The sequence below is a fragment of the Phodopus roborovskii genome, unplaced genomic scaffold (assembly GCF_943737965.1).
Source record: "Phodopus roborovskii unplaced genomic scaffold, PHOROB, whole genome shotgun sequence".
Taxonomy (NCBI): domain Eukaryota; kingdom Metazoa; phylum Chordata; class Mammalia; order Rodentia; family Cricetidae; genus Phodopus; species Phodopus roborovskii.
The window spans coordinates 47,263,841-47,289,767 of NW_026126480.1; the positions used below are offsets into that span (position 1 = coordinate 47,263,841).

The 25,927-nt window shown below is 47.4% G+C and overlaps 1 protein-coding gene and 1 pseudogene across 1 annotated transcript in view; one reads left to right on the top strand and one right to left on the bottom strand.

Annotated features, from left to right (window-relative positions):
- Window positions 1-25,927, top strand: part of Inpp5a (inositol polyphosphate-5-phosphatase A) — a 179,688-nt gene that overhangs the window by 81,628 nt on the left and 72,133 nt on the right. Inside the window, exon 4 of the mRNA XM_051193276.1 lies at window positions 1,280-1,367. Coding sequence (XP_051049233.1) covers window positions 1,280-1,367 — 88 coding nt within the window. The remainder of the gene's footprint in view (window positions 1-1,279; window positions 1,368-25,927) is intronic.
- On the bottom strand, window positions 3,935-4,529 carry LOC127228491 (60S ribosomal protein L29-like; annotated as a pseudogene).

Consider the following 25,927-nt stretch of genomic DNA (forward strand, 5'->3'; position numbering starts at 1 on the left):
GGAGCCCCTACTGCCCTGCTTTACAGGGGTGCCTGCTCTCAGTCCATCCTGTGAAACCCCGATTCTCATTTGTCAGCACCAGAAGCTTCTTTCTTCTGTATATCCCTGTTTTCCTTAAGGGCTCTGATCATATTTATAGCTACCATTTTAAGATTGTTTCAGCTAGTCCTATTACTTTTGCCTTTCTGGGTCTAGAATCTGTTGATACTTTATTATGAAGAAAAAAAATGGCACCAGTTTGTTGCTCCTTCCCATGTCAGGTAAATTTTTAAGCACATTTCTGTGTGTGTGGATGGGGGCTGGGGCACAATCGTTCCAGTGACATGCATGTGGAGCTCAGCCAAGAGCTTGCAGGAGCTGGTTCTCTTCTTCTACCTTGTATGTCTTGGGGATTGAACTCAAGTCATCATCTCCCGTCAGGTGTCTTTGACGTGATACCAGATGCACCTGTTGCTCAGGGTTGGTGCCCAGTCATTTCTAGCTCCCATTTTTCACACCCCTGAGCACTTTGAGGTCTGTGGCTGCCAGAAGCAGTACCCTGAGGGTCCACTGGAGTCTTTCAAAGGTCATCTGCTGTCCTCCCTTTCCTTGACTTATGGCTTTCTCTGGGATCCTTCCCTAACGTGTACCTTTGGGTCAGATGCTGTGCTTGTTTCTCACCTGTGGCAGAGGAGTAAGAATAATGGCCCTTTGTCCCACATTCTGGGCTAGATGTGTGGTACTTCCTCTCTAGCCAACCTAGAATCAGCTGTTTGGGGAGGAGCAGTGGGGTTCTGCTGCATTGACTGATGGGCACAGACTGCTGTTTACTAAAGAAATGCTAGTCACAGTCACTGTCCTCACTGTGGGGCTGCCTGGACTCTTGGGTAGCTGTAGGTGATGACTCCTCACCTCTGTAGATCCTATTTTTGTCAGGTTCAGGTGTGAGCAGCAGGCACTGGAAGTCACCTATACATGGTGTGAGGCCTGAGTTAATCCCGAGTATTCCCATCAGTGTCTTCATCCCAGGGAGGCCTTGGGGTGTAGGCATCTCATGGACCTGAGTGGAAACCGAGCCTGCCCTCTGTGTGCTTGAGGACAATTGAACTTTGGTTTCACCTTGGCTATCACTGATTCTCCTCGCTCTTCTCCTTCCCTCCCACTTTGCCACATTAGGGGCTGTGTGGGTCTCTGGGTAGATGAAAAACGGTTCTCAGCATGGCTATGTGACAAGGAGCGTACCCATGAGAAGGCATGGCATTTGGGCCCTTGCTTACTGTGCTCATTTTTTCACTCCCAGGGAACTACTATCAAGTGACGCAATGAAAGAATACAACAGGGCTCGTGTCTACCTGGATGAAAACTACAAGTCACAGGAGCACTTCACGGTGAGTCATCTTTAAGCTGTGACATGAGGCCCAGGCCAAGGGAACCTGAGTCTTGGCTGTTTCTGAAGAGTGCTGAATTGGCTTTCATGCCCTGTCACAGCACAGTGTAACTGTCCTAATGAAAAGCTTCTCACATTCTGTTCACTGTCTAAGTCCAGTGAAGCCTGGCAAAGTTGCTGGTGGAGGCCTAAGATTGCATCCTCAGTTGCTGGTGCAGACAAAGCATGGGCAGGAGCTGGGATGTGGATGGCCAGTGAAGGGAGGCTGGCCTTGGGATGTATGACTTAGATGTAAGATAAGATGGCTTAGATGAGAGATTGAACTGGAACCTGGGCTGTACTGGTGAGCTCCTATACCAGTGGCCCTGTTCCTGGGCTTGGTTATCACTTTGGCCATGAGAAGGCCTCTAGAGTTAGGCCTGCTTCAGAACAGGTGTACCTTAGCACCCAGTTAATAAGAATGGCCCCTCTTCTACAAGGGTCTTGGGATTGCTGCTTTAGGCTGTATGAGGCAGTGGGGCCAGGAAATCTTCCGAGACGTTTGAAAGCTTGGTTTGAAGGACAGTGTCTTAAACTCTGGGGTGCCCAGAGTTTAACTTTCAGTTCTTTCTGCTCCAGTGCCTTTTGTTTCATCCTCTACCACACTGTCACATGCATGGGCGCTGCTTCTCTCCTGCATGAGGGGAGCTGGCAGGGATCCTTTCTGTCAGCCCACCTTCTGCCTTGGCCTGGCCTGAGCACCTGCTGGCCTTCTTTTGGAGCTATATGGAGAGATGTAACTAGGGTGTGTGTCATGGTGAGCAGAACAGTGAAATGACTCATCCTCTGCATGGTGTGTGACTTTGGGGTATCTTTGGGCTAGAGAACCCCATCAATGTTTCAGGCTCTGGGTTTGAGGCATCTTTTCAAACACGTTTTTTCCCACATCCACTTTCTCCACACTCAGGGGTACCCTTGCCTCTAACTCTCTCCTGCTCAGAATACAGCCCTCCCCCATCCTCTTTTTCCCTCTTCTTCCCTTTGCCCTTATGACTCTCCCCAGATCTGCACTCCCTCTCATCTTGTAGATGACCCCTCCCCTTAGACTTCTGGGAGTCCTCTGCCAGGACCCAGTTTCTTGGCTTTTCAAGTCAGGCCTATATAGATTAATAACATAAGACCTGTTGGTGAGGATGAACAAGAGACTGGACACAAGAGAAGGAGAGGGGGTTACACTGAAGAAAGCAATGGGAACTGCTAGAAATGAAATAGAGAAAAAAGCCCAAAGAGTCACTCTGAGATGATGTCACATGGCCTGACATCATGTCCCTGGAGCCTTCCAGAGGGCAGAGGGAGCAGAGATGCTTGGAGAAATAATGGCTGAGGGTTTTCACTATTCCACAAAACTTACAAGCTCAAGACCTGATTGTAGCAATGGGATTTCCAGCCAAACCTCCAGACAGACTCTCAGTAAGGTACATCACCATCAGACCCTGGGGGCACCAGTGCTGCCAAAGGCTGGTGATCATCATCTCCTCTCCATCTTTCCTACCTCAAGGCCTTACTCCACTGCAGGCATCATTTGTAGGAAGGTCCTTTTCTCTGCAGCCCCCTTTAAATATATAGACACAATGATCTAAAAGCACAGGGCAAGGGAGGATAAACCCCACATGCACAAGCAGGGCTGGTTTGGCATTGTGAGAGCCTTCACGGCTGGACTGACAAAGGAAGAAGGCTACTGCTTGAGTTTAGAGCATGATTTGTGATGGATCTGCTTTGCTCTCCATTGCTTGTCAAGTGGTAACTATGCCTTGGCATTCCTATCCTGGTACCCAGTTTCTCTGTCAGCTACAGTGTGATCTGAAAGTGCCTCCATGTCTGAGATGATCCAGGGCTCTGCATGTCTCTCTGGAGTCATTGTAGGTAGTACAGAGTAGAGGTCACTTACTCACTTAGCCCAGATGTAACTATAGTGGCCTTGGGTCTTTAAGCACCACCCACTTCACATGCCTCCCTTGCAATCCTTTGGTGTGTTGTGGTCTTTAGTGGGAGACTTGGGATATTCTGGTAGGAAGGACCTATACCCCTGAGGTCTTGCACATAGTTGGCAGCATCCGGCTGCTAGGTAGTCATCCTCCTGCCCAGCCTGGTACCCTGTAGCTTCAGACAGAGAAATTTAATCTTTGTAAGATTGATGGTATCAGCTGAGTGTTTTTAGCTGAGTCTGGTTCAAATAATAGGCCATTAATTGAAAAAGGAAATTGAGACGAATTTATCTTATACATAAATGCTGTCATGGGCATTAATAGGAATCAGAAAATAGTGGCCTGTTTCCAGCAAGCTGCTGAATGGAATGAACTGCACTGGTATATGAGCTATCTGTGGGGGTGGTGTTGGGGTCGGGGTGGGGCTCCTGGTGATGGGGTATGATCTGCTGCTTCTGTTGCTGGGGATGATCCAGGGGCTTAGAATAGGAGACTTGCAAATAGCCCTTGCTGCCAGGAGGTGGCGCCAGTGCAGCACTTGCAACAACAGAGCTCCCTGCAGGGATTGTTCCTAAGAAGGTTTTTATTTATTTATTTATTTTTTAACAGATCTTGCCTCAAGTTTATTTGTAAAAACAGCATAGGGCACAGGTCATCTGCAGATAGTGTGTAGATGTGTCACACCAGTCCATCTGTCTTCACAGTGGCAGAAACCATTTCTATGGGGCCTTGGAGCCTTTGGGAGCCTGAGCTGGAGCTGCAGCCTGGGCCTTAGATGGAGCCGAGGCCTCTGCCTTGGTTTGAACCTTGGACTTTGGTTGGCAGAGCCTATGACCCTTGGCCATGTACTTTCTAATCTTCTTCCCAAGCTTGGGGTGAGCAATGAAAGCCAGATGGCTGAGTTTGCAGCCAGGACCCTTTGGCATCTTGGGTTTTACCACCTTGGGCTTCACAAGAGCCTTGATGGCCTCTGCACGTGCACTCACTGCCTTGGCATTGTTTGCCTGCATCTTCTTCAGGTCTTTCTTGTTGTGTTTCTTAGCAAAGCGCATGTTCCTCAGGAACTTGGGGTCAACCCCCTTAAGAGATTTCGTATCTTTGCGATAGGGGTTTCTTGATGCCATCTCTGTGCCATTTCCGGGACTGGTTGTGTGTGGTGTGGTTCTTGGACTTGGCCATGTCTGAACAGTATCCGGCGGCACCCCCCTAAGAAGGTTTTTATACTTAAATGAGGACACTAAATTTTGTGTGCTTACTGTGGCTAGCATGTGTGTCTGTAGATGTGAGATGGATGCCTGCTGTCTATACTGTATAGAGACCATGAAAATGGCCCTTTATTCCTGGGCTCCTGGCTTTGTCTAGCTCCCTGCTAGCTTTACATTAAAAGTTTCGTCATTGGTCTCATAGGAGGCTCTACCAGAGTTTCATGTTGGGTTGCTACCACTGGAAGGTCTGGGTCCCCATGCTGTTTCTTGTGCTTGAATTTTCCACTTGAACAGAGGGATTGCCCTTGGGCTAATACAGTGGTTACTTGTGAATCACACGAGAGAGGCAGAAATGAACACACACTAAAAGTAGCTGACTTTACTTCCTGGGAAAGCCTACCTTGGTTGGCTTAGCTTGGTTTTGTTTGCATAAAGGTGCCCAGTCATTGAATGAACTGGTCTCCTGCCCAAACACTGGAGGGCTGGGAGGTGGGATAAATGTGAATATCCACAGCCCCTCTGGGTGGCATGGGAAAAGGAAGTGGTACCTTGTAGAGAAGGTGACAGTCATGAGCAGAAGAGCGAATTGGAGACTGTTGGAGGGGGGTGTTTAATATCAGGGACTAGGCAAGGGTCCCTGGCCCAGTTGCAAGGAGCATGGATGCAAAGAACTGAACTCAGGGAGGCATGAGGGAAACAGGAAATGGAGGGTCAGAAGCCAAAGGGAGGCTGAGAAAGAGTCCTCCAAGGTGGGTTTTCAGGGAGGTGGAGGCTGCGTCTCTCTCCACACTGCCCTTCCAGGCCAGACCAAAGAAGAATGAGGTTTAACATCCAGGTGGGAGCGCCCTGGGGTCTGTGTAGTGTGTGAAAGCTGGTGTCGCTGAAACTGCACCAGAGGTAGCTCTGAGGCCTGTGCCATGTAGAGAATGGTAGGTACATTTCATGTGTGGTCATGTGTTAGTGTCTGGTCATGCTTTTGTATTAACCCGAAGAACAAGGAGCCACCAGTTTAAGTGTCAGTGAGATAAGTGAAGCATGCAGCTCTTCTGTTGAAGCTGGCTATGTGGGGCTCTGTAGTTAACCTGTAGCATGTGCTAAAGGAGCAAAAGATGTTCTCCCCAACAGGGAGAATCCTGTTGGGCATCCAGTCCACCACACTTTTCTGTCTTTCCTGCTCTGGGGCCCGGTAGTCCCCGGTAGCTATTCCTGGATCAACTCTCTTTTGCATTTCTCTAGACACCACCTGGGGCAGGAGTGGGAGGTACGGCTACATGGAACTCATACTCCTGCAGACAGGATCATTGCTATTGGGCTGTAGAATGTCAGCTGCCATGGCATGCTCCTGAAGGACATCTACAAAGAGAGAAGCCCCGAAAGAAGAATCTTGTCATTCACCCATCCTTCTGTGGGCTGGGGCTATCATTGCCACTCTCCTGGCCTTTCTGTCAACCTTAGCTACCCGTGACTGTTACCTTTGCACTGGATTGCCTGTCCACTTCTCAGACACTTGTGCCCTATCTTCTTCCTGAGGGACATCTGGCGTCTAGAGTGTGTGTTCTTCTATTGGTGGGCACACCTTAGCCAGGGCTACTCCTCACTGCCAGAGACTGGCTCAGAGAGGACAGTGGCTTTGCCTTTAGAGGAGGGGCTCTACCACTTGGTGTAGAGGTGCAACATGTGTTGGTATGAATAGCCCTGTGCACCATTTATGTTGGTGGAACATAAAGCTGTGTTAACCATTTGGTATATAGCATGAAACTATGACTTCATACAAAAAGCCATTTGAACAAAATGAAGAATAAACTTGACCTTTACAAAGTTGAGCTCCACAGTAGAGTTGAGTTTTTTCTTAGCTGTGTCATGTAGGAGCCCTGGGTTGTTTATTCACAGGGTGGCCCTCTTGGGCCTGCCAGGTGAGATGGGCCCAAGAAGGAGGGTCTTTGAGGAAGGGCCCCCAGCTGGAAACTGAGCTCTGTGCTATGTGGATGGAGGATAGGATCAGAGAGAGAGAAAGAGAGAGAATCTCACCTGGTATTCGAACTGCCTCCTGAGTTTATGCCTCTCGCCTCCAGTGTTGGAGATGGACCTTGAAGGCCACTCCCCAGGGCGCTCAGCACCACAGTGTGGCACAGTGGAGTTTCCCAGTAATCCAGCCATGCAGATTGGACACTGAGGAAGTACCTGGATGAAGTTTTCCAAGCCTATGCTAGTGTCTATTGATCGGGCACTCTAGCAGCATGGAAATCATGTGTCTGATTTAGCCAGCCACTCAGAGGAGCATAGAAAACACATCACTTACCTCCAGACAAGCTGGCGCATCAATAAGAGTACGTGAGGTAAACGGCTTCCTTGTACTCTAGCTTCAAAACGGCAAAGTGAGGAAGAGATTGAAAATTTATTTTCGTATAATTCCACTGCTGTCTTGTTTTGCTGCTGAAGGAAAGCATTGCAGCATGGGTGTTCATCATGCTTGGCTGATGCCCATCTGGCCTGAGAAGCCAGAGGCTGTGCTCACTGGGATGGACTTCAGACACGGCCTGGGGACAGTTCGTGTCTACCACCTCCCATCTCAAGTAACCTGATAGTTAAAGTTCTGTTAGGGGATCAAAAACCCAGGTCCAGAGCTATGGCCTTTGCCTGGCTTCAGAGCCAGTCCCATGTGGCTTCTTGAAGCTGCAGCTGATTCAGTGGCATCCCGCTGGGAACTGGAAAGGATATGATTCTCTAGGTTTTTCTTCTTTCTGCACTCAGGAGAGGGCACTGGCTGGAACCTTGAGTGCTGGTATATCCTGTCCAAAGCTCTTGTTTCTGGAGTAAAGATGCCACAGGGCCAGGGTGCAGAAGGGAATACTCCCTTTCCACGTGGGCTTTCTTGAGCAGCTAGTGGAAGTTTGGAGGTGCCATACCTTACTAATGCCTTCATTGTTAGAACAGAAAGGCTTTGTGTGTATGGCTCCTGAGAGGTCAGCTAGCTGTCATAGGTCCCCAGGGATGGTGCTGTGCCCGTGGGGCAGTTGATAAAGAGACAGCATCTGTAGGTATCTCAGTCCCATATCCTGCCTGAACCTGGGATGGCCCACACCATGCCTCTGGCCAGGGAGGAGGCTATATAACTGGACATAAAACATTCCTGGACATTGCATATGCAGGTGCCTGGAGAAAACCTTTTATGCTGTGCTGCTGGTGGCGGGCACAGGTGTGGTAGTCAGGATGGGAAGCACTAGTGGTGTTTGGGGTGTTTAAGAAGATTCGGGCCTCATTTCTTCCCCTTGGAATCTTACTCATGAGCATCCTATGTGGGCTGTGGAGTGATGGTGGTTGAACAGGGTCCTGGGCAGGCCAGAGACTGAAGACCCAATGACCTATCTGATTTAGGGGCAGTAGCAGGCCATGGGTGGCTCCAGTAGACAAAGCCTACCTCAGGTTCAGGGACAGCTGTCAGTGCAAAATCCCTGCTGTTTGCTTGCTTGAGGCTCTTGCCATGCAGAAGGCCTTGGGCCTGCCAGTCAGGATTGTTTCAATATCTGGATGGTGGTAGTTGCTTTTCTATCCTCATACAATGTCAGAGTCTTGTTCTTTGCTTTCTCCTTGTATATCTTCCAGCACTGATGAGGATAGGTGTTTCTCTGAGGTCCAAGAAACAAGCTAGAGCACTTGGGCATAAGACATGTGACTCTACTTTTGCCTGGGTGTCCTGGGGTTTCCTGGGCTCTGGGACTTATTTGCAGAATAAGGAGTGGGATGGTGATAGTTAAATTAGGGTGGGAGTGGGGAGACACAAGATGCTGAAGACTGACAAGGGGCTGTCACAGTGTGATATACACATTTACCTTCACTCTGAGTGAGCTCAGAAGTCTCCTGCCCTGTGTGGCCTGACTGCCCCTGCAGAGGCCCTGGTGCTGGGGTTCAGGGCATGACTGAGGAATGGAGGCTGCCCCTTCCCAGAAGACCCCTTCCCACTGCTATATGAGGGTCTCTCCCTGCTTTAAGACATTAGGGGAAATTTGTGGAAGATTAATGGAGTTTACTGATGTTCTTTGATCTGAGGAAGAGGAAGAAAAGGTAAATGCGTTTATGATGAGGGACTAATCTTTGCCAGCAGCGGGCCCCACCCTCCTCCTCCTCACCTGAGGCCTGATGAAGTGAGAGGAGCAAAATTGGTTTTTTGAGGGCACCGGGGGCCCTGTGCTCAGTTAAATCATGGCTGTCTGCACCCCTGGCAGGCGATGACCTGCCCTCCTGCCTCGGCACCGCGGCCCTGCGGGATGCGATGATGTGCGGCCGCAGCAGCCGGGCTGCAGTGAAGGTGAAACTGTCGTATCGATCTTTTTAGCACTAAAATATGAGCCACTTTACGCCGCGCCCCGCTGCTGTGATGTGAAAAATAATAACTCGGATCCAAATTAAAAATATTGATCCCTGGAAGGTGTTGAAAGTAAATAAACACCTTCCGAAGTTTTCGGGTCAGCCGAGGAATGGTATTCAGCAATAAATGTGTCGGCACGTCAGAGTCAGGGTTCTTGATCTGTTTTTCCTCTGAATTGATTTTTCATTATTTACTTCCTAAAAGTGTTGGAATTTGGTCCTCCACCGTTAAATCCCTGTGTTTGGGCAAATGATTTCTTTGGGGCTTATGAGGTGCTCCTGACCCACTCCCTCATTGATTGATTGATTTTTGACTCAATGAGCTTGCAGTCTACGCTTTATTTAGGACTTCCATCATAATTTTTTATACATTTAGGCTTGACTTTTTTATTTCCCTGTAACAGATGAGCTGACATTGGGCTATCAAACTGGGGGAAACAATTGCCACGAGGTTAATTTTGTTGCGAGCTCCATGCATCCTGAGGAGATGTGAGGCTTTTCCTGGTTATAGCCCAGGCCCTGGAGGGAGTCTACCTAGCCCAGGACATATGTTTAGAACAGGCTAAGCCTTGTGTCTCCAGGAGGGTGGTGCCTATAGGGACCCCAGGATTTGCAAGTGACTTACACTGGTTCTGGTGAGCTTGAGGGCAAGCTGAGACATGTCTCTTAGGAAGTTTCCTTTTCAGAAGGCAGCTAAGATCCACCGCTAGCCATGTTTCTACCTGGCCTGGCAAGATGACCAGAGGGCTAGGCATCACACAGGAACAATGGGAGCTTTGTTTTGGCCTGTCCTCACTGGGTTTTCCTGGGTGGAAAACATGACCATGTCAATCATCCTACTGTTTTCAGGGGTGAGTGATTCAACCCACTAACATTCAGAAGGGGATGCTGAGTCTGTCAAAGTTGTGCAGATTTGATCTGGATAGCTCCCTGTAGAAAAGAGGTAACCTTGGTCTTTAGCAGCTTCAGTAAAGGCCTAGTACCTTCTGCTCTGCCAGCGACCTCTCATGCTTCCTGTTATTGGTGCTGGGCAGGCTCAGCTGTATGACTGTGGGCATTGGGCAGGTCCTGATGTGCCCTGAAGGCTTTAGGCAGACTAAAATATACTCCTTAGACATTGGGAGGACCTATGTGTGCTAATTGGGCACCAAATAGACCTAGATGTGCCCGTGTGAGGTTCTACCAGATATGGTAGACCCAATTGTGCCCTGGTAAGCATGGGGCAGACCCAGATGTGCCCCTGCAGGCATCAGGTAGAAGCAGATGTGCCCCATTGGTATCTACTAGATCCAGATACGTCTCTGTGGGCACCAAGGAGGCCCCAAGGTACCTCTGCAAGTGTTGAGGACCCTCAGATATGCCTCTGCAGGTGCTGAGGACCCCAAATGTGCCCCTGTAGGTGTCGAACAGACCTAGGTATGTTTCTATGCAAGTCAGGAGATCCAGCTGTGCCTTCTGAGTGTTGGACATGAGAAAGTGTACCCCTGTGGGCACTGGACGACTCAGCTGTGGGACTGTCCATAGGGCTCCTTGTCAGTCATGAGAAGCAGTTGCCTATGTTTCCCATATTCTGTCTACTTTCTGCTGGAGGAATTTGGGGCAGAGAAGTATAGTAACATGGTGCACATGCCAGAGCTTTCATTTGCTTATCCACAAGTGTCTGAGAGGGTGCATATGGTCCATGGCTAGCTCACCTCTCCATTGTCACTCATATTTGGACCTAAGGTGGTCAGGACAAGAGACCGGGATATCCACTGATGGATTTTGGAGAGGGAGGGACCACCACGGTCACATTCTGAGAAGGTTCAGTGCTGGAAGAAAGCATGGGGCCACCAGCTTGGGACTGGGTGTCCTGGATTGAGTCTATGGCTTCTGACAAGGGTGGAGTAGCCCTGGCCACCCATGTTGCCTGCTTGCCAGAAAAGAATACTTACTCCATCTTGGTTTGGGGAACATTGATTGAAGAGGGGGTGAAAATGGCTGACTGGTGTTCAGGATGTTGGTATGTGCCTCCAACCCTTCTTCTCCTCACTTTGGAGATGCCACCAATCCAGAGCCCAAGTCATCTTTACACATATGGTTGGCTCCCCTGGGATGATGTGGCGATTGCTAGACAGCACTCACCTCTTGAATTCCAGATGCCCATGACTAGATGGGAATGTTGCATCTTCTTATGGGACTGCCTTTGCTGGATAGTGGTGCCCAACTCTCCTCTGGCAGTGGTCAGACAAGAGTCTCGGAAGGAGGTACACATGTCCTATGCCACAGGGAGGCACACCAAGTAACCACACAGAGGAATTCTGAAACACGGCCTAGCATCTCTTTGTAGGACAGAGAGGACAGGGGCATTGGTTTTATTCTCAGGAACCAAGTCTGACAGGCTTAGCCAGGAGCTTGGACCCACTTCCTTATCCTGAGGGTGACATATAGCCTACTGGTTGGTCCTGGAAAACCAGGGTGTGCTCCTGTGTGTTGGGCCTGCTGCTGGCCTGAGACACAGACACAAGGAGGCAACCCTGACCCCTGCCCTCAGGACCTGTGTTCTAGATTGATGACTACAGAGGATGTGCTTGAGACATTGGCTGAGACTATAACATGTATCATGTTTGTTATACATAATACATCTAATGCTCTGACTTGAAGGAATAGACAGACACTTAAACCAACACACATGAGGACATATAGGAAGCACCTGGCATAATGGTGTAGGTAGACTGTGCCTTGGGGGCCTGGTGTCCAGGGAGCAGATTGAGCAACACAGGGAGGGGCTGCCATCACTAGCACATAGAATTTCTGAACATGATTGGCAGGGGGAGAAGAAGCCAGAGCTATGCCATGCCCAGAGCATCACGGAAAGAATTAGGGTGCGATGGGGTGGTCACTGGGGACTGCTGCAGGACTTGGGGGAGAGGGGAGGCAGTCATCTGGGGACAGGTTGGTTGTTTCTAATTTAAAGGTCTAATTGATCCAGCCTTAAATTCATATTGAATTAAATTCACCAAGTGGACTAGGAATAGTGATCCAACCCAGTTCATTTTCATTTTTCTTGACTTCAATCTTCTGCCTTTCAAAAAAGAGATGTAAGGTCAGACCTTGGTGGGTGGAGACCAGTGGGGAGCTCCCGTATCCCAGTGGGATATGGAAACCAGATGGAGTGTGGCCAGTCCTATAAATAAAGCCATGTTTTAGTCCCTTTTCCCTCTGCTCCTCCATCAAACTCAATACTGTGCCACCAGGGAGCCACTTTTACCTTTTGTGCTGTGGTTTGAGGATTCAACTCAGAGACAAACAAGAATCACTTGAGATGTAGCCTCCACTTCATGAATTGGCTGCATTGGAATAATGACAGCGAGGTTCTTCCAGTGAACCACCAGGGTGCAGTACTCGCATGAGCGGCCAGAACTGGCTTTGTTAACATGGGAGTACTTTATTTAGATCTTTGACATCTTGTCCCATGTCCAGTGTGGCTTGCAAGCTATCAATTTGTAAATGATTCTGCAGGAAGCTGAAATTTAAATAACATTATCTTCTTGTAATAGCACCAAAATATGAACTATTCAGGACTGTGTTAGGCCAGTGCTATGTAAGACCCATATCTTGGGAGCCTTAGCATGCTGCTTGCACAAATCAGCAAGAGCGGAGTATATGGAGCTGCCTGGGGCTCAGTAGTATTGTGTGTATTCTACCCAGGGACATGATGCTTCAGTGCCATTCTAATCAAGTTAGAGAAGACGATTTTGTAGGAATGAAAAATCTGGATTTACATTTTATATGGAAATGTAAAGGACCTACAGTGGTCACAGTGACATTGAAACTGGACAGAGTCAGAGGACTCATCTCATCTGATCGGGACTGGCTACAAATCTGCAGTGGGTAAAACAATGGAGTGTTCGCATAAAACCAGAAAGGAGGTCCTGGAAATCATCTGTGTTAGCCTAGCCTCAAGCTTCTGGTCCTCTTGCCTTAACCTCTCAGTGCTAGGAGAGTTTTGACAAGGTGTCCAGGCTATTCAGCCATGAAGATGTGATCTGCATAAGGGAAGAGTGGCCCATAGATGACCGCTTGCCATGAGCAAACCCCAGATTTCACAGAAACTATGGATATTAACTTCCATGTGGTTACAAACTTGAGGGAGAAGTGATAGCAGTACTTGGCCAGCATAGAGCGTTAAGAATCCAGTCATCATCAAATGAAAGATTTGGTTTTTGTTTTTGCAAAAGTAGAGGCAGTTCACAGCCTGTGAGACAAGATTTGCAAAACTTATCAAACCAAGATTTTTTTTTAACTTGGTCTTCATGTAAATAACTATTACCAATCAATAAAAATAGGACAGAGGACCTGATTTTTAACCTGAGGGGAGACCTAACGGTCTTACCAGTAAGATGCAGAAATGGCAGGTGAGAGTAGAAGGTGCTTACCTGCTGGCCACAAGGGGAGTGTCCTTGTCTGAGAGTCCCTTCAGACCAGCATTCCAGCTCTTAGTCCTGTTGTATACTGACAAGAGTCCAGTTTATAGATGAGGAATCGCACTCACATCTGGATTCTGCACATGGCCCCAGCTGCCGCAGAAGGTGTAAAGCATAGAGCTTCACATGTGCAACTGTACCTGGTGCTAGACAGTCTGCTGTGGGAGCACACATGGGGTAAGGGCCAGGGAGAAGCTATCCAAGGGCAGCAAGGAGCATGGCCTCCGCTGACCCTTCAACCACAGACGTGTGGTGCCACCCATCTGCCCTGGCTAATTGTGACACCTGGCCCCATGCCCTTGCCTATTCCCCCACCATGTGTCCTCTATTTCTAAAACTGCACATTGTGTCTTCACTAAAGGCAGTTTCTGTGGTCATTGTGCCCAAAGCCTTTGTGGGGGGCTGTGTTTGCAATTATGGCTTCCAATCTGTCCTGGCCTTACCTCCTACTCCCATAGGTCACTATATTAGTCAGCTATGGGCCTGCAGCCCTGGTTTCTGTGGGCGGGAGAGCAGTGTGGAGTGGGGAGCCTGTGGCTGCTGGCTGCATATATGGGGAGGGGTGATGGAGGCTTGACACTCCTAGCCTGCTGATCCAGGCCAGCCTGACTACTTCCCATCTAGGGCCTCAGTTATTATATGTCTACCTTTGTCTTGCGCTCTCTGGTGAGAAATCCCTAACAGGTCTTTGGTGTAGCTGAGGCAGGTGCCTGGTGGCGGCAGATCTATCAGGCTGCAGACAGGCGTGATCGAGGGCCATGTCACATGAGCCTAGGAAACAAATACACTGCAGGAAATGTATTGGTGAACAAACTGAAAGATTGTAAAGCTCTTAAGGACTTTGATGCTTGTTAGCATTTTTTGACAGAAAATCACTGAAGCAGTGGACATAAAAAAATAGTGCTGGGGCTCACAGTGTAGCTGCTCATTCTATTTATTTGGCCTCAAGTGACGTTTCTCTCGGAGTCCCCTGTGAGCCTTGCTCTGCTTGTATAGACTCTGTTTTTCCTGGGAGTTCCAGTAAGCCCTGGTCTCTGCCTCATGCATGCCTGGTCTCCTTGAGTTGTCTTTGTACTGCAGATGGAGACCAAGCCATCTCATGTAGCACTATGTCCCCTGAGTCCTGACAAGCTTGACCTCAGATGCAGGAGCATCCTGAGTCCTTGTCCTCTAGAACCCAGTTTTCAGGGCCTATAGCACTCCAGTGGGGGCTGCTCTAGGGACTTTTCTCCTCTGACCTCTAAGGTTTTCATGTAGTTGATAGCTGGGGCTCCTGCAGAGGGTCCAGATCAAGGTCTCTGCTGTATGCTGGATACATGTGGCTTCAGTGGCTAGGTCTCTGCACTCTCACTGAGTCCTCAACCACTTCCTTGTTTGTAGCTCAGTGCCCAGAACAAAAGTTTGAATGGTCTGCAGAAAAGGACTGTGGGAACTTCAACATCTGGCCTGGCACCAGTCTGCATAGTGTGCCTCTCTAAAACCAGCCCCAGCTGGAGAGGGAGAGGTTCTTGTCTGTGAGCCAGGTGGCCACTTGTAAGATGCAGCAGTGGGGACAGCTGATTGATCAGTGTGTATTATAACTGTGTTTGTAGAGTTGTGCCCTGCTGACACTTTAGCCATGAGATGATGGCCAGGGTCAGTTTTGCTGAACAGCTTCTAGTTTCTGGTTAATCTGCAGTGCCAAGGTATGTTCACATCGGTGTGATATCTGTAGGGTATGGTGGTCAAGAGTGGGCTTTTCCTGAGCCTCTGCTGGTGGTTAGGGTTGTGGTCTTTGGTCTTTATTCTTAGTCCTCATATGTTTTGGATTCATGTCCTTTGGACTGGCTGCTTGCTGTCTTACAGTTTTAAATAGATTGTGTTTACATGAGGAGGATGACCCAGGAGGATGTAGTTCATGGCTTCTGTGCCTGCATTCTGATTCTCCAGCTAACACTGCTGAAGGACTTCCTCATCTTGGCTGTGAAAGAGCTTCACAGTTTACTTGTAGGGAGGAACTGCGTTGTCAGAGGTTATCCCTCCTTTTCCAGAACTGTGGTAAATGGGTGGCTAGGCTGGTACCCAGCCTTCCAGCCAAGAGTTAGCTATAGCCCATCCGGCACAAGTCCCCAGTTTTAAACCTCATGGCTAGGCCCCACCTCTGCAGATGGCCCTTGTTCTTACAAAGGCTGAGGACAAGTGTCAGGCTGCCATTACCAGAAAGCACTTTCCCAAATGTCTCAGGGTCACTGCGTGTACCACAAAGCCACTGGGGCTTGGGTGGCTACTCCTGAGAGTCATGAAAGTATCCTTCCCGAAGCAAAACCAGCTCCCCAAGTTCTTGTCTGTTGCAGTTTGTGAAGTTTGTGAGAAGGTCTTAGCTTTTTTTTTTTTTTTTTTTTTTTTTTTAAGAAACAAATATTTGTTCATGTGTCTGTCCATCTATCCATCATGTGCAGGTGGAAGTTAGGACAACTCTCAGGAGCTTTTTCTCTCCTGTCACTGTGTGGGACTCAGGGATCAAACTTGGGTCATCAGTCCTGGCACACATACGTCTACCCACTGAGCCATCTTGTTAGTCCAGCCTCTCATTTTGTACAAAGCAAAGTGGTGGTAAAACTTGAAGGAATTTCAATTTCTTGTGTACTTTTTCCCTTGGTTAAGAGTTAAGGATGCCCTAACTGTGTCATTCCTGTATATCATTTTCCTCAAACCAGATATTTTGAGGTCTGGCTTTCACTCAGCTGTGTCTACAGCATGAGAACTCCTCACTGATGGTAATTTCTCTCTGCTTCCTTGTCTGTAAACTCTGGACAGTACTTGCACTCAGCAGAAAAGGTGACTTACCCAAGCATATTCTGCATTTTTCACTCATCTTAAAATTGATTTCTACCAGTGGTTGGTAGAGGGGACATGGACATGTGGAACCAGAGATTTTGTATGTGGGGAGAAGAGAATGATATAGCCTTTCAGCTGTGCAGGGGCATGTGGAAGCTAACTGTACACAGCCTTTCTTGCAGAATGTTTAAAGTTTAGATAGCTTCAGTATGCTTCCTCCCCTGGCAGCTTAGGGCCTGCAATTATCTGAGTAGGTCTAAAAGATTGGCCATTCGGTGTGCAAACATCTCTCAAACGGAAATTGTTACACTTTGCTCTTCATCTTGAAATGAATGCTTGGTTGTCAATTTTTATTACTGATGTAATGAATAAAGCCCAGTGACGGCCACTGTCCCTGAGGCAGCCCCAACCCTTGGGCAGAGAAGTGCTGGTGTGGAGCGCTATGGGCATCCCACTCCCACCATGCACTTGGCTCCTGGGAATCAGAGCAGAGTGGTGATTCCACCCCACCCCCTTTATTTTCTTTGTATTGCTGTCCCTGCTGTCTACCCAGAAAGAAGATGCCTGGCTGCTGGTTCCTAAGCTGGAGCTGGGCAACAGGATTGGGCAGGCAGCTCTGGTCCATGGCTGGCAAGTTTTATGTATAACTTTATGAGTCCAGCAATGCAATGATCACACGGAGCTTGTCTCATAAATGCTGCTATACAGCCTGGGACAGCAAGTGCTTTCATGCGACCCAGATTATCTAAGCCGCAGTCCCTTTGGGTTGGAGCAAGTCTCTTTAATAAATGTTGGCTGTCCTTCCAACCGTCATAATTATTTAAAGGGTTTTCAAAAGAGAGGGGACAAATCAAATCAGGCCATTGCTGCCGCATCCCATTGTGGAGGTAAGTGTATTTGTAAAACGTGGGTCTTGTTAGAGTCTCCTCCCAGTTTTCATCTATTATCACAATAATTGAGTTTGTAGCCGGAATTAAATTCATCAAATTGTGTTATCCTCTTTAGAAATTGGATAGGCACCCTGGCAGGGCGAGGCAGAAGTTAATCCGCTTTGCTAAAGCCCCCAGTGGCACCATGCAGCAGGATGAGGAGGCTCAAGCGTCTTCCTGTCACCTCAGACACCTTGTGATTTCTCCTCGATCCCCAGTGCAAATAATGACATTTGAATCGAGCATTAACAGGCTTAATTACTTTAAAATTGTCATTTTAATTTACACTGATATAGTATTGATCATACAAGCAGAGATTAAGCTGTTCAGCGGAGCGGATGATGGGGAATTAAACATTAAAGGGTCCTCGAGGGGCTGTGCACACTGCCTGGCGTGTGCCGGAAGAGGGATGATAGTTCTTAGTAATGAACTGGCGGCATGCGAGGACATGAATCTTGGGCTCCTGGAAAAGGGGAAATAATGGGGTTTGGGACGCATTTGCAGGTTATTCATTCGCTGCCATGCGCCAGTTCTCCAGTGATTCATCCACCTCGCCGGCGTTTATTTATCCAGCCGATTCCGGAGCTCTGACCTTTTGCTAAGTACACTGAGCATAAGTTAGAGTGGAGATTTTTCAGGTACAACTTTTTTTTTTTTTTTTTTTTTATATATCAGTGTTTGTTATTTTTTCTTATTTCCAATTGGCATCCAACAGTGTGATTCCAGTTTTTAGATGTTCTTGGGTCTGCAGGCCCTGGCAGATGGTCCAGTGATGAGAGCAGTGTATTTGAGGGAAGGCGGGGGGGGGGGGGGGGAGTGTCTCATGCACTACTGTTGACATTTCAAGGGTAGACCAGACTTTAATCTCACATCCCAGTGTATGGATGGATGTCATAAGATGTTGCACTTTTGCTGTCTCATGGTGGCCCTGTGACTCACGGTTTAAGTTTTCTGGCTCAGACTTGTTACTGAAACTATTTAGATGCTAGGTAGAGTATGAGAAGGAAAAAGGCATTTCCGTCTCAGAAGCAGGTATATCTGACAGATTCCTTTTGGCTAAAATGAGAACCCATCAAATCTTTTAACCTCAAGAAGGTCTGCTTTTCTCAGGTTACATCATAAAAACTTAAGTGATTGATTTTTATGCTCACCAGGGAGTGATGAAATTCTTGGTCACTCTCCATAATGGCTCTATTTTAGACCATGGGCTGGAGATTTAATTAAAGTATAATCAGGGAACTTACAGACTGCTGATGCTTCTTGAGGTGGACATGTGTGTGCTTGGCATGTTAGTTAGAAGAACTTTTTTGTTTTGTAGGGTTTCTTGTTTTGCTTGTTTTGATTTCAAGTCATGGTTTCTCTGTGTAGTCTTGCCTGTCCTGAAGCTTGCTCTGTAGGCTGGTCTCAAACTCAAAGAGAGCTGCCTGCCTCTGTCTTCGGAGTGCTGGGATTAAAGGTGTTCACCAACACCATCCAAAGGACTCATTATTTATTGCAAGTGTTTACTGGATGCTAGCAAAGCTCATCACTATGATGTGAACAGGTGCTAGATCTTATTGTTGTACAGTACAGGGGGTGCTAGGAGGGCTCCTCATTCCTGGAGACCTTCTCTTCAGAAGTTAAGGGCTGTTGCACAGCTTAGTGGCTGCAGCCTTTTTGATGGCTCTTGTCGTATGTTGGTTTCTATAAGAGCCTTTCATGACCACTTCAGTGATCCCACATGACTCCTGGCAGCCACTGTGCACTGAGCACAGCCCACCTGCTTGCTGGGTGTTGTTTTCAACCCTTAGCCATTGTCACTAGGGTAATACTGGAATGCTAAGCATGGAGTAATGCATGGCACTGGCTAGCAGGTTTCAGGCAAGTGATCCACTGATGGTGCCAGTGCACTAGGCCCAACTGTGGCTCCCTTGATGTGGAACATGTATATGTATAGCCTTAGGATTATTGCAGTAACAGGGAGGGAGAGGAAGCTCCAAGTCCCATTTTATAAGCCAGAAGTAGCAAGGCTCAGAGGTCCTGGGGGCCTGCCAGCTACATGTGAATGGGTTAACCTTTTCTTAATTTCTCTTTTCATTCAATTGATGGACTATGACCAGTGTAGAATACTGTATGCCATTAATGAGAGCATACCAGTAAGGCTTCACGGGCATGTAGAGCCCCTCCATTCCTGCTACATAACTGCCTCCATGTAGGAGGCATGTGTGGTATAGATAATGTGGATGTGGTTAGGATTACAGGCTTAATTTCTAGAAGAGCTGGTTCTACCATGTTCTCTCCCCACTCCTTTGTCTTCTTTGTATTTGCACACTAACTTTGTGTGGAGACCTTGTTAGTCATCAGAGGCAAGTGTGTACTTCAGTTCCTGGCCTGGTAGAAACTCAGTCCACTCCAGCTGGGCAGCTTCCATTCTATTCAAGGCTCACCCACACCTGCTGTTTACCTGGTGGTTCCATCTTGAAACCTCTAGCTTACTTCTCCCTCACCTCTGGTGCCTTTTCCTCTGGCTCCATCTATACTGGCTACTGCAGGGAGTCCCATCTGCAAACTGCAGTCTCTTCTGGTTCTGTGGCCCTGCATGCTACTCCTTAGCCCTTTTCCATCTTCAACCTCTACTTCTTCCACTGGTTACAGCTCTCTTCAGGAAATCCCTTTGTCTCTCGCTCTACCAAATCCTAGATGCCCAACCTTTTGAAATGAATATTCCACTGTAGCCTGGGTACTCTGTGTCATCAGAATCCCACATGTCACACTTCCCCCTCCCCTAGACTTGTCATCACTCACCTGTAAGACTGACCAGTAAGAAAGGACATAGCTGGCCTCCAGTCTGAGGTAAAATGCTAGTCAAGGAGGTATCTTCCCCTGACTCAGCTGCAGCCAGTGCCATCCTTAGTGGCCTTCCAGGAGCCCCCACAGTGGTGTGTCCCTGGGGTTGCTGGTGTGCCCTTCTTCCTTGACCTGTACTTGTCTACTCCTGTCCTGATACTCTGCCACTGTTTCTCTCTTTAAATGAGAATGACAGAAGCGTATGAGGTCAGGACAGTGGTGCTGAGTCTGGAAAGTGCAAACATCAGGTCCGCTTGATGGGTGTCACTTTTCCCTGGACTTTGTCAGTAAGGTCTAATTTATAACAAGGCCATTAGTGGGAAATAGCTTGTTTTGGACATCTTTCCCGTAAGAGTTCTTCGTGATTTGCCTCAGAAAAGAAGTGAAGGTCTCCTTGTGGGAGGTTAAAGCCCCAAGCCCTGCTGCTTGCAATACCAGGTCAGGGACAGAGTGTGCTGGAGCCCATTTCTTCTGGGGGGGGGGGTAGCTTTGGTTCTTTCTTTCTGTTTGAGGCAGAAGTTGTGTTTTGGGCTGGGGGAGGCATGTTCAGGTGGGAACTTTTGGAAGCTCTGAGATTGCTTCTCTGCTGTGCAGCTGGAGAGCCTTCTAGTCTAGCAGCCTTCCGTACTGGGCCTTTGTATTCTGGCAGCATCCGAGGATCACTCTTGAGTTTGAGGGAATAGGTTCAGAAGAAGTAACACCCCTGACAGGAGCATTGGGCCCTGTTGGCTCCTGACAACAGCCCATAGAGCTCAGTAACCATGGGAATCTGGAATCTGCTACTATTCTCAGCATCCCTGTGTTGTAGAAGGGCAGCTTTTTATAGCCTCATGAGGCCCAAAAGAGGCAGCCATGGGATTACACAGGGATTCTCGCTCTGGACCTGTGTTGTATGATCAGAAGCAGGACATGGTGGAATGATTCCAGCCAGTGAAACTGTAGGCTAGGAGGTGACATGTTGTCTCATATGCAGAGGACTGTATCAGAGCTTAAGGACAGGTCCCTGCACACCAAGACCTGCCAGCAGCCTTCTCAGGGTGCAGGAATCAGGAGGAGAGCCCTGTGTCCTGATTGTGTTCACCCAACAGGCTCCTGGCCTTCTCTGCTTCTGTGACCACCATCACTTCCCTGGGTGAGGAGAGGTAGGATCACTGGGTGGTATAAGCTCCAGAATATAAAAGTTGAACACTTTTTACTCATGCTTTGCACTTACTGGAAACTGCAGGGATGAAAATATACTCAGTGAAGTACAAATAGGGCAGAAGGAAATACCATCTGGAGTGTGGCACATTCTGGGTGCACACATTGTAGAGTACATATGGCTCAGAGTTGGCTGGTGTAAAGGGAGCCTGGGGAACAAGCAGAGAGAGAAGATATAAGAATAGAGATAATACTTTTTTAAAGATTTGTTTATTTTTGTTTTATATGTATGTGTTTTGCCTGCATGTATGTATATGGACCACATGTGTGCATGGTCCTGAAAAACAAGAAGGAGGTGTTGGATATTCTGAAACTGGAGACAGTTGTGAACTACCATGTGGATTCTGGGAAACAGGCCTCAGTCTTCTGCAAGAATAGTGGGTGCTCTTAACCGCTAAGACATCATCTCTTTGGCCCCAGAAATCATTTTGGAAGGAATGATAAGTCACAAACTTCCAGAGTTATGCAAAGTCTCTGTACAGAACTGGGAATCCCAGTTAGTTCCAGTCAGAATTGAAAAAGAAAGCCATACCAGATAGATTTCTAATACAATTGAAAGTAGAATAGAAGGAAGGAAGGAAGGAAGGAAGGAAGGAAGGAAGGAAGGAAGGAAGGAAGAAAGAAAAAGTAAATAACCATTAACTGACAGCTCATGTTCTAGCAGAACTCAATAGAAGCAGGGAATAGAGGAGCATGGCCCTTGGTGTGGCAGAGGGAGACTTCCACATAGAGTTCTATCTAGTAAGATCATCTAAGAATGGAGATATTGAGATGGTGGTTGTCCTGGCTAGTTTATGTCAACTTGACACTAGTTTGAATCATTGGGAAGAATGAATCTCAATTGAGAAATGCTCTTAAATGAATAGCCTGTGGACAAGCTTGTGGTGCATTTTCTTAATTAGTGATTGATGTGGGAATGGCATCCTTGTGCCTTCCTGGGCTAGTGATCTTGAGAGCTGTGAGACAGCAGACTGAGCAAGCCATGAGGACCAAGTAGAGTAAGCAGTGTTCCTTCGTGGCCTCTGCATCCAGCTCCTGCCCTGCTTTAGTTCCTGTCCTGACTTTCTTCAGTGATGATGGAAGTTGTGGAAGCATAACTGAAATAGACCCTTTCCTTCCCAAGTTGCTTATTTATGGTCATGCTCTTTCATCATAGAAATAGAAACCCTAAGACAATGGTGTGGGCCTCTAACTGAGTCAGCCTGGGCACAAAGCAAGATTCTGCCCCCCAAAAGAATTAAAGGGAGGGGGCAATAATGGTGAGAAAGACATTCTTATTCACATGAAATCAGAAAAGATTCATGGTCAGCAGACTCACAGAAAAGATGATAAATGTTGAAGGATGGTCTTTAGATAGAGGCCCAAGTAAAGGAGAGAGGGAGGGAGGGAGGGAGGGAGGGAGGGAGGGAGGGAGGGAGGGAGGAAGGGAGGGGAAGGAGATGGGAAATATGGGGCTCCATAAGTGGGTGTCAGGAATGTAAGATAGATCATCTATGAGAGAGAAGGTCCATTACAAAGGACAGGTGCGAGTGACATTCTCACTTCGAGGCCTTGCAGCCTGAAAGGAGTGACAGTTAAGGAATGTCAGACCTATAGTGTGGCCATCAGGACTGAGAGCTCACTCACATAACACCCTGAAAGAATCTCACCACAGTGCTGTTTCTTTGAAGCTTGGAACTAAGTTAAATGATTTGGAAAAAAGTAGACGGCAGTTTTCCAATATAATTGAAGTTCAAAAATCAATTAAAGCCTTCATGCAGTGTTTCTGTGTCCTGTACTTCCCTAATGGCAGGAGGTATTTTGTAAACAACCTTACTCAGTGCTGGCCTCTCTTAAAGTGCATTGTGCTTTAATTATCCTATATCCATAATGCACATAACTGGGATTGTAATTGAAAAGCTAATGATTTTTAGAAACCAAAAGAGAAGTCAGTGCTGTTGCAGTGATGTAAACTCATCACATAATTTAATTGCCATGAAAGTCTATTGATTGACTTCTGAAACCATTCAGATATGGAAAAATTATAACTTAATAAATTTAATAATTAAAACTAGCTGTTATTTTAAGTTTATTTTTATATTATTATCAAAACTCAGTTTGCAAAATCTATGTTATCAAAAAACATCTAGGTTGTATAGGCCCTAAGTCTGAGAGGAAGGTACCTCAGGGGTGCCAATGGAGGTTTAGATGCCTGTACAGGAAGCCCCCTCCTTACATAGTTTTGTCTCTATTAACTATGTAGAAATCCTCAGAGTTGGCATTCTTTCTCATCATGGCAGAGGCATGTAATAGACACAGCATGCTGTATGAATTTTGTAAGGTTGTGTTCTCCCATCCACACACCTTCTGCCACAGTGAAACAGATAGTCAAAGCAACTCAGATTAACTGTGTGGATTTGGCTGCTCACATCACTACCAGTTTCCATGGTGTCCAGTCTGGGCCTATGCTTTTTCTCGATTGCTCTGGGCTTGGCAGTCACATTGTACACCTGTGGTCATCCTCTTGGCTCAGCTCTAGATTGCTTCTGATCCTTGGCTTTGCTTCTGTGGCCACTCGTTGTCCCCACTGATTACTTCTTGTCCCTACTGACTGATTTGTGCCCCCACTTCTTATCCTTACCCACCCCTGGTTCCTATACCTAGTCGTTTTCCATCTCATCTGACACTCCCTGGGTCTAGACCTTCGTCCCTGCTCTCTTCTCTATCCCTAGTTCCTGTTGGTGAGTTCACCATTTCACGACAGAACAATCCATGTGCTCACACTCAATGGCTACCCAGGTCAGTGATTTGGCCACTGTGGTGGATAGTTTTATTTCAACTTGATACAAGTTAGAGTTATCTGAATGGAGGGAGTCTCAGTTGTGAAAATGCCTCTATAAGATCTGGCTGTAAGACATTTTCTTAATTAGTGACTGATGGGGGAGGGACCAGCCCATTGTGGGTGGTGTCATTCCAGAGATAATGATCCTGAGTTCAGTAAGAAAACAGATTGAGCAAGCCATGGGGAGCAAGCCAGTGAGCAGTACCCTTCCGTGGCTTTTGTATCAGCTCCTGCCTCAGGTTCCTGCTCTGCTGTGTTCCTGTCCTTACTTCCTTCAATGATGAACAGTGATGTGGAAGAGAAAGCCAAATAACCCCCCCCCATTTGTTTGGGTCATGATGTTTTATAACAGCACTAGTAACTCTAACTAAGACAGCCACCTTGACCATTTCTCCCAGTTTCAGGCCTAGTAGCTGTGGCTACCAGGCTTCCTAGCTTGTTCTCAGGCTCCTACTCATTTAAATAGCCTAGGTCCACCTGCCTTGGGGTGGAACTGCCTCCCAATGGGCTTGACCCTCTTGCATCAATTATCAATCAATAAAAAGGCCCCCACAGACATGCTTACAGGCCAAGCTGATTGAGACAGTTCTTCATTTAAGGTTCCTTCGTCCTAGTTGACTCTAGTTTCATCAAGTTGACAATAGAAACAAACCAGTACCCCACATATATACAGCCCATGTGCCTCATCCTAGTACAAACCTAGTCTTACCTTTTGCTGTCCACACCTTCAAGGTATGTCTCTCTCCCACAGCCAGTCTTCAAGACTATTGTTCTGATTTGGCAGCTCCACACTATGGTAATGTGAAATGTTAACAGGCCTACTAATCTGGTGGAATTTATTGTAGTCCAATACGAGATATTAAGTGGCTGTTGTGTGTAGTGTTTACCCTCACTGTCAGGATGACTTGTGCTTTGCCCTGGCAGACAGGGCCCTGCCCTTCCCAGGCTGCCTAATTGGAGATACAACAACCAGGAGCTATGACAGGGTTCAGCACCCCATGTACGACATGCCAGCTCCCATGGTGCACGCTTTATAAAATGCTCCTTAATTCAGGGACAGAATATCATTAACTTTGTAAGTGGATGAATACAGTGGACAACCAATTTAATTAACTTCTAATGTCGGCTGTTGGATGGGAGATGGAATGAAATTATGTGTGCATCTCTCGGGCCAACAGCCAGCCTGGATGGGGCTTGGTGCCGAGGGTCAGGAGGTGGGGAGGGAGCAGCTTTGTTCCATCTCTCTTGTCCAGCCCTAGGAGCTGAAATGCGTCATCTCTCAGTTTGTACTGGTTACAAAGGAGGACACACTGTGACAGCAACATGCTAAATGCAGCCTTTCCCACGTTACCCCCCCCCCCCAGTAATGCTAGGGAGACAGGCGGTAATGCTGCCTCATCCAATTAGATTGGCTGCCTGTGAGTTTATTATACAGGGAAGGATCAATAAAGCTTTGCATTGATTGAAACAAAAGCTTTGTTTCATTTATTATTGTTTATAATCTAATGAATGTTAAAATAACTTTGCTTTGATTTATTACTCAATCTGTTAAATTGTTTTAAAGCCAGTCCTCTCAGGGCTTACCTTTGGAGTATGATCAGTATTTTCTGTGAACACAGAAAGCTGTGCTTTAGGTCATTTTTTGAGACTTGGGCAGACAGTTGAGTATATGAGGTCAGAGCTGCTCTGCCAGCTGAACCCTAAGGGCACCATGCTGATGGAATTCCTCCAGAAAGGAATCCATTCTGGGGACTCTATTTACATTCCTGCCCTCAATGAGCTTCCCCCTGCAAGAAGGCAAGTCTCAGGCAGATGGGGTATGCAACATTTTAAAGGAATAGTGGGGTGCTGGGTTGGGCCTATGCTGCTTGGAGGAGATAGTGATTCCATGGTGACCTGGAGTAGCAGGGGGTTCCTGTGAGAATCACCTGGAAGAGGAGAAAGAAGGCATGCAGTGAACCCAGTGGG